Below are 15,449 nucleotides of genomic sequence, written 5' to 3'. Positions count from 1 at the left end.
AGGCTAATCTGAAAACGATAACACTCTGCGCACGGAATCGTGATGACTCGATGACTCAATGACCCGTCCCTTTCGTTTAACGGCGCGCACCATTCGAAAATCACATTTCACAGTGGCGAGTTTCGACGTAACAGCAGCAGCAACTGTATTATTATAATAGTGGCTCAAGGCGTTCAAATCGAGAGCGAGCGTCAGAGTCAAAACACCACCCGCGCACAACTGTTTACAAGGTTCAGATATGGATATAACACGAGTACCTGCGAAAATCATATTATACGAGTGATACGATTCCTCGTCAACAAGTATATTATAATATTGTTTAACATGGATAACGCTGCAGTTATGTTCAACAAACGCGCTGGATCGCAGGAGCTGTTTTGGCGGACACGGTCGAATACGGCTGCACGAGAGTATATATAATTGTGTGCACGTACAGGAAAACGAATGTAAACCGTGTATATATTATAAACATATATATGTGTGCATGCGTGTGTGTGAGTGTGTGTGTGCTTAAAGAAAATAGAAGAAAAAAACACTTTTGTCGAACGTAGTCGTAAAATATAATATATATATATATATATATATTATATGTATACGCGCACACGCCGACACGGCAAATGGGAAAAGAGACGTGCGCTGGATTCTTTGCGATATCGATCTCTCCCTTCTTTTTTTCTCTCTCGACCCTTTGAGCAGCCATTCACCCCCGTCGGCGTCTTCTCCTCCAACCAAGGCACTTTTCTCGACTTCCTCCTTGACACACACACACACACACACACACACACACACACACACACACACAAACTCGCATCCACACACCGGCTATGCCGCCTGCCCGCCGCCTTTCGTTTCGACCGGAAAACCGTGGAAAATTGTACCCCTTTGGAGTTTTTCGCGTGCGACAGCTAGCCAGAATCTCCGCGCATTTTACCAGTCACTACATGTTATACCATCATGCGAACACCGTATGGGCGTTATGCGCTGTTTCCATCGGTTTTTATTGCTCGATAATATAAAGGTCGCCGTGTCTAATGACGCCGTACTTGTGGTCGAGATGACAATCTACCCCAATAACTGGCCCTCTCCCTGTCGGAGCGTTTGTGAAAATCCGACGACGATGGTTTATTAAATGTGACAAATCGACCGAGGGTGTGGACAGTACATCATCGTAAGTAAAATATGCAGTGATCCGAAGATGTTATCTGCGTCACATATGTCGGGTTTGCAACGTTTCAAGCATCGAGCTAGTACGAGGGCGGCTATATGCGTGCGGTATCCGATGACAAAGTACAACGAGACAATTTAATTACCACGTTCATTATAGATACCGTGGCGTACAAATAGATAAATCGAGAGTGCCATACTACATAATATATATATGTAGGACGTAGGCATTGTCGCCGAGAGAGCCGAATATAAATATTGGCTCAGTTGTATTTTTTTTTTTATCTATCGAGCGTTTCGTACACGGCGAAAACTAGACACTGAACTGGAGGGGAAAATAATAAAAACACACGTAAGCACAATGGCGTTTTCCAATCTTCCCCTCTCCAGTATCCACTCGAAAACCGCAGATTTGCCACGGTAAACTGAACCCGCGTCATGCTAAACACTTTAACAACATTATATAACCACAAACGTCACACCACAAAATGTGTCCTATAGTGTCGCAATAATATGGCTGAACGAATATAATATGCTCGAATATTAAATTCGTGAAATTTCATTCTTGTATTCTTGTACTTACTACATGCTCAATATGGTAAATATATGTATAAATATACGCTGCAGTTATACCAGTATGATGCTGTGGATCAAAATATATGTGTCCGAAATTTGTGTCCAAAAGTATTTGTCATTTCGGGTTATCCTTTTTTACATTTTCATGATTAAGTATTTTAATCTATTCATATATACTACGAAAGTAGAACTGAATCTAAAATAACCTCTAATAAAATCTGATCCGATATTTAGAGATAGAAAAGGTTTTTCGTTATATTAATTACAAGATATTTTTGATCTTAATTTATAATAAATCCTTTTTACTTAGGTAAATACGAATTATGAAATTAATAGAAGCATGAAGATTTCAATCTAAATATATAATAAGTAGGCAATAACTTGATAATAAAATACAAATAAATATTATGTTATTCTTTTTTATGGTAAAAATAATTACAATATAAATATTTTTATACGGATATGAAATAAGTTTTATTCTCAAAACATATAATAATAGTTCATAGGAATATCTTTACATTAAAATATATTCATATAATCTGTATAATGGTGTGTGTTTTTCTTTTTAAGTATTAAAAAAATGAATTAGCCAATAATACTACTGGCTTATTTCGGTTTAAGCCGAAGCCTTATTATTTTTAAGAATTGAAATCTATAATCTTACCTCTATAATTTTAAGTACCTAAGTACCTATATTTAAAGTTATCTCGCTGGATAGATATAAATAAAAAATGTAATTAAGAATAAGAAACTAGTTAGAATATTTTGTTGTGACTTATTATCAACAAAAACTGTAGTTCACAGTTAGATTAGTAGATTTACTAATGATTAGTTTGCAAAAATTTACAATCGTTTGGGCATATATTCTAATATTTTCTACAAGCTATACTTAGGTACCACACATTTTATATTATATATTTCAACCAAACAAATAAGGACACCCATAGGTGTATGTCTTATCCCTTATACTTTTGAGCTATACGTATTGCGTCATACATTCAATATAATATGACATGACTTTTATGAATCTAGAAAAAAAGTTGTCTGAAAATCTTTCATTAATTTTTCTTGTATATCTAATATAATATTATGTTGACGTGAATGTTAAAAATACGACTGAGAATAAAAAATAAAAAAAAACACCTCGGTCCATTTTTTTTTTTGAGGGAAGCACTATAAGTTTTTCAACGAGCTATAAAAACATATAGCGAAAAGAGGGCACCTAATATAATGTAATTTTCCATGTACGCAAACTATATTGTACACGCATAATCCGCGATTACGACAACGGTGTATGTAATACGCGGGTCTGTCACTGGTGGCTCATAGTGGCGGAATAACGACGACGAGGACTAAGGGTCGCGCACCCCTTACGATAATCATAATAATATATAACGGCAATAATTCCACCCCGACGCCGCGTATCCGGCCAATCGGACGCGCCAAATACCATTAAAACGCGACCAATCGCGTAGCGCTCTCTTCTAAAGCCGTAGTACCGTATAAACACGGCAATATTAAAATAATAATTATTATTATTATTATTATTATATACAGTACATATTATAATAGTTAAAGAATGGACAGTACTCGCGACGTGCTTATTGTTTATTATAATAAATACTAAATATACATATAGGTATGCCAGTGCTGGTTCCAAAATAGACCCGGAATAATGCACTCGGAAAATACATTCTATCATTAATAAGGTTTGACCGATCTCTTGTCGTACAATCATTATAAGTGTTTGTACATTATTACGATTTGTAGGTACTTATAGAGTAAAAACAATAATAATTCGCCCATCACGTCCACTACTGATGAAACATATAATAATACATATACCACGTATATTGCTATCATAATAAGACGCTTTGGTATACTTACACTATAATATAATAATACTAGAATATTATGTCCACCACAGTCTCGACGACATTGCATTTCAGACTCGTTCGAAATAATAATCGATCCGAAACCGAAAAAAAATTTAACTGTGAAACGAGCATTTTGCTAGTTTTAACTTTTTTTCAACGACATTCGTTTTGAGATAATCGCTTACCGGAAAACCAATTAACCCAGATTTCGTTTGCATCCTAATAGTCAATCAACTCACAACTGCCACTTTAACCAAGCACAATGTATACATATATAGTATGTAAATAACCAAATAAGTATCGACATTGCTGGTTTCTAAATCACTCGCTGTGTACGTTTTTATATTATTTTATTCGTAATTAACACTGTTACTATAATCTATTATCTAATATTCTGAGCCATATTTCGGGGTCTACAATTAAAACAAAATAATGTGTTCGGTTGCATATTATTATAAAATATCCTAATTAAGACAACATTTTTATTACTTCATCAGTTTTATTATTTTTAATAACCTATTGCATTTCAACACTTTTATACTAAGAATAACTTTTACAGATTTGCATTACAAAATATTTTCGTGAATGAAAAAATAGGACAGGTAAACATTATTATATAGCAAATAGTCGTCCGCAATTATTTAGATTTCAAATACTGACATCGATTTTTTATGTTTCATGATTGTTTTACTTTCTCCTAAATTTGTATAAGTTCGGTACAACGATTGCATTAACTAGTTAAACATTTCAAGTCAAGTTAAAAACTTAATTTTTTAACGAACTTAATATCCTAATTACCCGGTTTAAATTACTACTGTAATAATTTAGATTCTTCCGATAATTTGAAAATAAATCCACAAAGTTAATTTAAAATGTTTTTGTTTAATCCCGCATTATCCCTGTATTATATGGCGTCGTTAACACGGTTTTAAGTTAAAATAAACTAATACAATATTTCTTATCATTCGATTGATAGAATTTAATATTAACTATTTATATAGGTATGCCTAAAACTATGTTTTCACCAGTTACAAAATACAAACTGGAATCTATAAATAAGAAAAAAACTCTAACTGTGCATTATGATAAATTGAATACATATAATATTAAGATCTAAGAGTTGAATTATTTATTGTTTGTAAACTATTAAATTATAGCTTAGACAACATTCTTATGTAAACTAACTCCAATTAATTGTATTTATTAATTTGCCCTACTAGGTAGCTGGTAGTTGGTACCTCATATGGATTTTGAAATCAATGTAAATTATAAATTTGTTCTGATACACTATTATAAAGCTTGATTCAAATTCTGATGTACAGATTGAATTCTAAAATCCAAATAAAGTTAATTGAAATATATTTTAAAACTAATATTATATATGATCATTTATAATTTAATCCGGATTATTCAAACAACTGTCAAAAATGCAGTATAACTGTGCAAGTTTTTTTCTAGTGGACCCGATAGGCGATAATAATCTTCATTTAATCGTACCCATAAGAATTTAATACGGCCATAAACGGCATAAGCGTATAATATTACAATATTACAATAATAATGCTCGTTAAGTAGATGTACATTTATTGCGTACCTTTAGATATCGTGCATATTTTTTTATAAGACAATCGTAACGCCAGGAAGCTTAAAATTTAAAAGGAAAAAACACTTGAGAGTTTAGTCAAATCTCATAAAGCGCAACGAAAGAACGCGTACATATTATTATTATTAAAAAAAGTAGTATACAACTTTAGAACACGAGTAGGTAATTAAAAACGAAAGATCGATTTCGACGTTAAGAGAACGTTTATTTTGCGGGCAATTTCGCCTTAATTATACCTAAGGTACTCGTATAATAATAATATAATGCACTCATCGTCGTTAAAATCCAGTATAATATTATGTAATAGAAATAATGATGACAATATACATTGTGGAAAATCTCTAAGCATCGATTTATTTTAACTGCAAGTTGTTATACGGTTGTTTGTGACGACGACAACGACGCAGCCACCCTAATCCAAAATATCGAAAAAATACCCCCCCGCTTCACACCCCCGTCACATCAACACCAATACCATCGGGGCCTCAGTTCGGCCGGCAAATCGTCGCGGTGCGTGTTAGCTCGTGCGTTTCGAGAGGCTTTTCTCGGGCGAAACGTGCGCTGGCTTTCCGGCTACAAGTGAAACGTTTTACTGCGGTCTGCGCTTGCCGCCGCCGTCGGCATCGTCACATATACGTACTACGTACATACTGTATATACGTAAAATATACTTAACGTATAGGAAACACGGTCGGTGATCACTGCACCAACGTCTTTAGAACATAATACGTATCATTTTATGTTTATAATAATATGTACGCCGTTCTCGCGATGAATTATATAGGTAGGCATGTATATTTTAAAAAAAAAAACTATCATAACGCACTCTCTGTTCGACAGGGACGTGCTTGAGGAACGTCTGTGTGTAGCGTGTGTGTGTGTATACGTGCATCTGCCCAAAGACTCCCTGCTGATCATTGTGTGCAGCGCAACTCCGGCAAAGTCAGTTTGACTTATGTGTTTATGTGTATGTGTGTGTGTGTGTGTGTGTATGTCGATGATCGCAGCAACCGGCTTCACTCCATCAATGCGCCATTTGCACAATATAACATTATATTATAAGGTTCATACAATAACCATAAAAGGGACGTGTGCCCCCTCTCGACGGACCCTCGACTGTACGCTGCAGCAGTTTATTATTGTTATTATTATTACTATTATTATTATTATTATTATTATTATCATATACTCGATGAACATGTTTTCCCCGCGAAAACCTCGTTCACAGAACTCATTGATATGCCATTATATTATAATATGCCACCACACCACACTCTCAAGATGCACACACACCGAATATTATTACTGTTATTTACTGCTCGACTACAATATTTTAGCGCGTGTCTCGAATAAAACTTAGTGCAAGAATTATAATATATTATTATTATAGGATACCACTATTCAATGGATAGTTATTATTCGAACTTCGTTACTGTGCTAAGAAATTATACGGTCGACCACGTCAAATACTAACTATTTAATTGATAGTTAATAATATTGCTATCTTAATAAAAATATAAAACAATTATTGAAATATGTTATCATGTTAGACTTAAGGTGATACTTAATTTGGCTATAATAATATTAAATTAATATACCTACTTCTGCACTCAGCAGTCAGTGTATTTAAATAATATAGACAAAAATAATAATTTTGACTTGTGCAATCTTTCATTATTTATTGTTAACTTCCTAATATCATTATACTATATAAACTGTGCTGAAGTACCTATAAGCTTAAGAATTATTAATATTAAAATATCGTATCTCAACATTAGAATAAGTTAAATACCAATCCATTGTACCTATACATATTATTGATCTGAAAAACCTCAGCAGCTGGAAACTGAGACCATCTGATATTCATATATGATATACCTACATATTCTAGGTGATACTCACAAAATTAGTTTTTATTTAATATTATTTACGATCAGCCAAATATTTAATATCGCCTATAATAGTATAATGCAGTGTATCACTATATTGATAAATAGTTAGTAATATTTATAATCAACAGTACTACTTCAAAAATATATTTATAATAAACTATTATAAACTATTAAAGCAATTTAATTTTGAACAATCTATCCGATTCTCTATAAATAAATATAAGCACCAAGCTTACTGTTTACTATTAATTCATTAGCTGTGCAAACAATTAACCGTTCACCGAGGGTTATTCTATGTTATTATCTTTTTTTTTAAACTTTACCTGTTGACACGTCCGGTCACGCGTTCATTAATGTCAATAAACAAATAGAGAAGTAACTCCGTTTTATTGCGTGCATTTTGTTTAGTAGCCCGTAACAATTTTTGGGGAAAATGCGTGTAGCTGAATAATGTATGATTGTCAAAAACAAAAGTCAAAACGGCCCATTGTCCGCACCATCGGACACACACAAATAGTACACCAAATAATGATAATAACAATAATCACTAAAATCCCGTGGTCGAATAGTTTTTTAAAGCAATAGTTTATGTGTAATAATATAATATATTGTTATATCATTGCGTTAATAATCGCCCGCAAAATTTAAAGGATATTTTTGACATTTGAACAACAATGGAGGGGACGCGCATTAAACTCGCTGTCGATCGGAATGCATATCATGAGAAAAATCGTGGCTTTTGTCTCAACGCGGGACGAGGGTGGTGGCCGCCGAAAGACCGTAATAAATTTGCGGGACGATGATTAATGCGAATCGTTACAGTATTAAAAACTAGTTTGGGAAAAAGGACTCACGGGAAGAGAGGGCACGTGCACGTCACTGGGCCTGGCACGTGCGCACCGAGCTTCCTGGACTTATGACAATTACCATAACTGTTATTGCGTTAAGTTATTAATCTACTCGATAGGCTCTCTCGCACCCCATGGCTCATTTTTTTAATTCATAAGTCACCAAACTGTTATGCAGTTCGTTCGTTCTCTCTCTCTCTCTCTCTCTCTCTCTCTCTCTCTCTCTCTCTCTCTCCCTCATTCTTCCTCTCCCTACATCTGCGTGTAGTTAAAGCTCAAAATGCGTATAACAACAAGGCAAACGATACGGTGCGGAACATCGTCTAATCAAACGCCGGAGCGCAAGTACATGTATACGGCAATATAATATAACGTGGCCTATAATTTTCAGTGCGGGGAGAAAACGCAATTCCGCACTTAGAAAACTTTTGCGAGCACAGAAGGCGATCCGCTACGTCAAAAGGTGTGGTGCGCATTGCCCCCCCCCCCGCCAATATATGCATTGTACATCGTACGTTGTTTCCGAGCGGGGCTTTCGGACAAACGGACCGCGAAGCTTTTAATATAGTTATGCGTGCATTGTGCCGGCGCGTAACTTTCGGCCCGAGTTTAAAAGTTGCCAGTCCCCGAGGAGTAGCACTGGTTCCACCTCTGCTTTTTATACGTTCACGCGGCACAACAACTGCAGTCTCCGCAGTGGCGAGTGTATACTGTATAACATATATATATCGTTATGTTGAGCCCGGCATAAGTTTTGGAGCAACTCGCCTGAACGACGACAATGGCTATTATTTTAATGTTTGTTTTCTGAGCCGTTAAATATGCTCATTGCCGCTGGGGGAGGGGGGGGGGGAGGGGGCTGCTTAATTATCGTACCGACTTGACTGCAATATTCGATCTGGTGTTCAACTATAATATCGTGTTGTTGCAGGATCGTCCGAAACAAGGCGGCTGAGAAGGCGAAACACGTGCACAACCAGCAGCAGAACCTGCACCACCAGCAAAACAGCAACAGCAACGGTAGCACGGGCGTTCCGTCAAGTCAGCAACATCATCAGCAGCAGCAGCAGCAACAGCAACAACAGCAACAGCAGCAACAAGGTTCTGGTCCTGTGTCGGTGATCGCCCACGCGCCAGCCCCGCAACAGTCTGCCGGAGGCGGCGGTCACCTCCACGACCGGTACAGCATAAACGGCATACTTGGTATACCGCAACACGACCCCAACGGTAACGTGACCACGGCCAAGCGGAAACGAGATCTGGACCATCACCACCATCACCAGCAACACCAGAATCACCATCACACGGGTAAGCATTGGTCAATTGTAAATGGTCCGGTCGATTTGCTTGGGGTCCAGCTAAAACTTTCTTTTAAATATTTTTACTCGAAGGCTGGAAATACTTGGAGCGATAGTTTGCAAGCTCAAGTTCACGATAAACCTAACCTAACCTAACGTGTTATGACTTATGAGCGTACCGTACCTATGTATATGTGTTGGACATATACGGAACACAACACTAACCATTTACCGGATTACCGGAACCTGAAGGATTAATATAATAGAATGTAACGTAAACGCATACCGTTTATGTTCGTCGAGAATGTGGGCGCGCGTGTTTGGGTCTGGAAACGGTGAGGTTGGGGGATAGGGGGGTGGGGGGGGGCTCTAGCAATGTGTGTTCTCTCTGAATGAGTTTTTAGTGGATAGAAGCAGTAATATATGTAGTGGCTGAGTCGTAGGAGTGGGAGGTGGATAAAGAGGATAACGATGACGACGGCGACGCGCGACGCCGACGACGAAGGGTATACCGAAAAGTTCTACAAGCTATATTGTTACCTAGCAACGCTCCATTACACCGCCATAGTTGTCCGGCCCGCGCCGTCCCTCCGGGCGAGGGCGACATCCTTCGAAAGCTTTTACTTCTCTCTCCTCCTATATATATACCCTTAACCTCGCCCGCCTGCCTCTCGACCACCGTCTTCCTTTTCTATACGCCCGTATATGTATATAAATGTGTGTGAGTGTGGGTGTGTGTGTGTGTGTGTGTGTGTGTGTGTGTTCGTTTTCCGATAAGTTTATACCGTTGCCGTCGCCGCCGCTGCGCTGCTGCAGCCACCCGGTCGACCGTTACGAACATAATAATATATCCCCCCCTTCCTTCACGACTGCTGACTGTAGTGGAAGTGGAAAACTACTTTCCACCCAAGTGCGTTACAGCCACGTCGGAAAAGTCTTCGGCGTTATTACTATCACTACCACTACTGCTACTACTACTACTTCTACTACTGCTAAATAATAACGATAGCAGTATACATGGTATTAGAAGTAGTAGTAGTGGTAGATACTGTATACTGCTGCAGTTTCGACTATCTCGTGCCATGGTAAGGGTGGAAAGGGGTAATGGCCTAAACTGCAACGCACAACCTTACCTACTTGGAACACCGTATCCTCATAGTTTCTCACGGACTTTTCTACCGTCGATGCAAGCTTTCCGTTTTTTTAAATATTACTACCGGTAGGTATATTATATTATATAATAACGGGTCGTTACAAAGTAATCATTATTTTTTTCATAAAACAGGGATGGGAAAATTACGGTACACCATCTTCTCAATTATTTATCACATAAATAAAATTTTCCATACTCCTGGCACTGCAGTGTAATATAATATTTACTTTTTATTTCCTTGTGGAAATAATTAAGATCCATACTGTTGTTCCATTAAAATTTATGACTACTAAAATAAAATTAAATAGGTACTTTTTAGTTCTATTTTTGTAGTTTCACAATACATATTTAAATTAAAAACGTTGTACAGCATTCCAAAATTCAACTATGTTTGATAAAAAATATTCAAAAGACCAAAAATTGAATGTAGATATTTGATGACTGATAAGTTTCTATAAACTGCATCACATCTATGATTTTCCGAGTAAAATAATTGTGTTAATAATAATTTAATAAATTATAATATTATTTATGACAAATGATATTTTTTCTAAGTGAAAATTAAAAAAAAACACATTCATGAAATCACGGATGAATGGCGCATTAACATTTTTAAATTGTTGTAAAACACTAAATGTTGACGACCTGAATTATCCTTGAATTTGAGCAAACGTTTTAAGAAAATACCGTAAAACAAAAAATACAATTATACATTTAAACATATTATATTATATCACTGAAAATCAAATTACATTGCGCAGACACTTTAGAACAACATCGGGCGTAGAAAGAAAAGAAAATCGTGCTCAACAATATTGTATTTGTTTCAATCCACTTAGATTTGTGGAACAATTTTGAGGGTATAAAACGTGAGTTGAATATTATTGTCAAATGGCATCTCGAGCGTCTAGAATTATTTTCCCTTAGAAGATACGTGTAGGCAAACAGCAAATTGAATAGCCGAACGAAAAGCCTTTCACCCTGTCTGGGTATCCGTGTAAAGGGTTTTCTCTTTCGTATCGTTCCTTTCCTTTCGACGCATTAGGCTCACTTTGTACAGCGATACGCCATCGATATTGAAAAGGTCCTTTTATACACGTATATTTATATATACAACCCTTACACGCTTTCCAGAAACTTTGACAAACTTAAAATCCCTTTTGTCTTCGTCAACCCTTTCACGGTCCGTGTATATCCGAAGTCTTTGTCTATATTGTATTGTTACATAAACAGTGTATCATATATATATATTGAAAATAATCGACAAAACAAAAAAAGTTTGTATTATTTATAAACAGGCATTTCGAATTAATTAAAATCGATACTCCCTGCTATATTATGTCTAACTGTCCAACCGATTTTTATAAAGTGTGAATTTTCATTTTTCAAAACAAGAAAATCCCATGGGACGTTTAATCTCAATTTTTCAGGGATCAAAAATATATTTTTGACCACCCGGAACAGGTCAGATAACAATAACGTTGCATGCTATACAACCCTCTCATTGAGCTATACTAAAACTCGTAGGTCAGGACAAGTCCACAACATGCTTTTAATTTTCAATATTATCGGAATTGCACAACAGATCCGCATAGTCCATATAAAACTATTCCTACCGATTATCGATATAGCCAATGGCGAGCACTCTGCAGTTTCAAACGAAATATAATTTAAAAGCAATTAATAGTACCTCTATAATATTTATCGTTATGGAGTCGGTTTTCTGAATATATTTAGAGTATACGGTCGCATTATGGTTTGTCTGCGGCCTGCGCTAACTATAATATATTATTATATTATTATATTGCTGCACCGTGCGCGCGGAAATAGTTTCGAGCAAATCAAGTAACGTGATTAACGGCCTTCTTTTTCTTTTTTCTTTTTTTTGTCGAGGGGCACAGGCTTGGGAACATTATTACTACTCGGTTCTTGGAAAAAAAAAATATTATAATACGACTCGAACCTCCTACGCCGCCCGACCGCGACAAATTTAAAAGCAGTCGACAGAAATCGATCATTATTTCGCGGAAAGCCATTACCGTCGGGCTGCGCAAAGCGAGCAATCAGATTTATGTCGAATTGACAACATTAAGCGCGCGCGGGCGGCCCGCGTGTGTTTTCGGAAGCTCCGGCGGGAGGGGAACACTCGCGTAATTCAATATATTAGTTTGACATTTAAAGCTTTGAATGCATATTCCCAACGGGAACGGGGTAATAAGCAGCGAAACACAATCTGCTCTTTGACCCCGGGGGAATATTTGTGTGTAGTAGTATAGTCGGTGTTTTTATTTTCCGAAAGGGTCAGGACCCGGATGCGTATACATGTATATTGTACGTATATGTACTGCCGTGTGTGTGTGTGTGTGTGTGTGTGTGTGTGTGTGTAGGTGTGTGAGTCGTGTTTTTATGTTTTGTTTATTTTTTTTTTTACGCAATCATGAGCCGAACTTTAACGAGACGTTTTCGTATCGGGACCCCGGCGAGGCGACGCGGTCCCAAAACGCGCGGTTTGTTTATGTTATAATACATCCATGTTAATAAATTGTTGTTTTTCGTTAACCCTCAGACGAAAACCGAGACCTGAACGGCCACGCAGACCACCAGCAGCAAATCAAGAGGGAACGATCTCAAGTGCACTACAACGGCGACGCGTCGCTGTATTCGAATGTATCTGTAAGCGCTCGTTTGATTTCTCGATATCGTTATCCTGTATCCGCACCTGCCCACAATATGACACCGTTTTATTTCTCCTCAGCTTTGGCCCGGCAAGTGGTGTTTGAAAGACGAACACAAATTGTTCTCGGAACTGAACGCGGCGGGCGTCACGTCCGGTGGAGGCACGTCGCCGTTCTACGACGCCAACCAGACGGCGTTCTCGGCGACACCGTTATCGGCTGACCTGTACGAGAGCATGCAAGCCCAACCGCCACAGCAACAGGCCCAGAACGCGACGCCTGTCTACACGCCGCCCGTACCCACCACGCTCGGTGAGTGATTAATAATAATTAATAATTATAATTGTAACCAAATGCAGTTGGTGCGCATGATTAGCCGCCGAGTGTTTAGTGCCAGTATAATGTACCTACTTACTAATAATAATTTGATAATCTCGAGTACATATAGTTTAATATTGTATACAGTATGATTTACCAAGCCCATCATGCTCACCCCCATTTTTTTCGTTTAGTAATACAATTATTGAAATCCCAATTTTTTTAAATGTTCTTAAGTGTTTTTTTAAAAAAAAATATTCTTGATGACTGTATTCTCAAATTAATGCGACTGTAATTTGGCGATACAAACTTTTTTTTTTTTTGTTACAATAAGAAACCTTTTTTTTTACTGTAAATTATCAAGCCGATATTTTTTCTAATAATTTGGAAGTGCCTAATTCAAAATTCAAACGTGTAAATTATCAGTGGTTGTTTGTATTCAGGATAAAAAGCGGTAAAAATGCTAAATGTTGATCAATTAACATAACTAAAATGTTGAAGTCACCATAGCCCTCGTAGCTTCCAAACCCATTATCACAGACCTGCTACATTTAAAGTTCACGAAGTTAAATAACTCAAAACTACTCGATTCTGATTTTGAGAGTACATCAACATTTCCAGAAAAACTATGGTACAATTCAAAATAATTTACGGTTGAAAAGGGAGATTCTCATTTGGATAGTGGAAGTTTACGTCTCCATACTATTGTATAGTATAAAAAAATTGTCAAGAATTTTAAAAACTGCATCATTGAGGAAGAAAGGGGATGAGCATGCTTTATGAATCACCCTGTATAATATTATGATAAAACCGTAGTGAGATTTTAGGGAGTTTTGTGTACTTACGTAGAGTGTTTTGTTATTGTTTTTTTTGTTTTTTTGTTTTTCGTCCAGTCGGTGGAGTTACTCCCCTTGCCCCGTTAACGATGCAAGAGATCCAAAAGATGAGCCCCAGTACCGTTTTAGATCATACCCATCTGTCGCCCGTACAATACCACACAGGTGAGTCTTCCTCCGCGGCATGACCACCGACCTCGTCGGTGTTTTACTTTTTAACGTTTAGAATATATATATATATGTATACGTTTCACCGAGTTTCGCCGGTCAAAATGGATTTCACTGACAGTGCCAGTAGGGTACATAGTACACATATATACTATTTTATGGACTGTGTATTAGTCATATGTCAGCAACTATATTAACTGCAGTGCTACATGTATTTAGGATCTGGTTACCCAATAGCCACCCTCAAAATATACTTTTATTCGCCACCCCTGTATTCAGTAGCTATTCGGTAAAACTTTCCTTTGCACTCTCTCCTCTCTCTTCCACCCCCCCCCCCTTTTTAATATTGACATCTAATTAAATTAGTTTTATAGTGGTGTACATTAAGACCTACACTGCCATAAATGAAAATTAAATACAAATAAGTAGGTATTATACCCATCATTATATGATAACAATCCATTTGAGGTATTTTTATGAAACCTCGCTTCCCGGGGAAATTTCTCCCCGGAGACTTACTCTCCACCCCTCCCAAAAAAAAAAAATACAAATCTGGATAATCCTAAATACTTCACTGCAGACAATATAACCGTATTGACCGGCCGGCTAGGCGTTTCGATCGCATGGCATTTTGTTTTTCGTTTTATTTATGCTTGTTGTGATGGTTTGTCTCGCGTAGATAGCGGTACCGCCCCCGGTGGGTTTAGTAACGGCGGCAGTGGCGGCGGTGCCGGACCTCAGCAGTCCGGCGGCGTCTCCCTGTCGTTGTCAGCGGCCGACGTCACGCCCGCCGGATCGCCCGACCCGTCGAGCCTGACCGTGTTGCAACCGGCCAACAACAACCAGAACAACGGTACGGTGTACGCGGCCTCGGCGCCCACCATGTTACCGGGTTTCACCACACACTACGCCACTGCAGGTAAGTCGCGCGCCAGCCCGCAACGCTAATAATATTACTGTCGACTGCACCGATGACGGCCACGTACGATCGATCGATAAACTGCATGTGTTGCAGCGCATAATCGTGTCGTGGCTTACGGG

The 15,449-nt window shown here is 37.7% G+C and overlaps 1 protein-coding gene across 5 annotated transcripts in view; it reads left to right on the top strand.

Moving 5' to 3' along the window:
* The window catches only part of LOC111036511 (paired box protein Pax-5), a 71,401-nt gene that overhangs the window by 52,589 nt on the left and 3,363 nt on the right, over positions 1-15,449 (top strand). For 4 of the 5 annotated variants that reach the window (XM_022318540.1, XM_022318539.1, XM_022318536.1 and 1 more), the window contains 5 exons: positions 8,892-9,268; positions 12,978-13,084; positions 13,167-13,398; positions 14,298-14,405; positions 15,088-15,327. In XM_022318540.1, the coding sequence (XP_022174232.1) occupies positions 8,892-9,268; positions 12,978-13,084; positions 13,167-13,398; positions 14,298-14,405; positions 15,088-15,327 (1,064 nt within the window). The remainder of the gene's footprint in view (positions 1-8,891; positions 9,269-12,977; positions 13,085-13,166; positions 13,399-14,297; positions 14,406-15,087; positions 15,328-15,449) is intronic. The other variant, XM_022318538.1, reaches the window with a different exon arrangement.

Source organism: Myzus persicae, unplaced genomic scaffold (assembly GCF_001856785.1).
Source record: "Myzus persicae strain clone G006 unplaced genomic scaffold, MPER_G0061.0, whole genome shotgun sequence".
NCBI classification, from domain to species: domain Eukaryota; kingdom Metazoa; phylum Arthropoda; class Insecta; order Hemiptera; family Aphididae; genus Myzus; species Myzus persicae.
The sequence above is the reverse complement of the archived record's forward strand: the minus strand, read 5'-3'. Positions and strand labels throughout refer to the sequence as shown.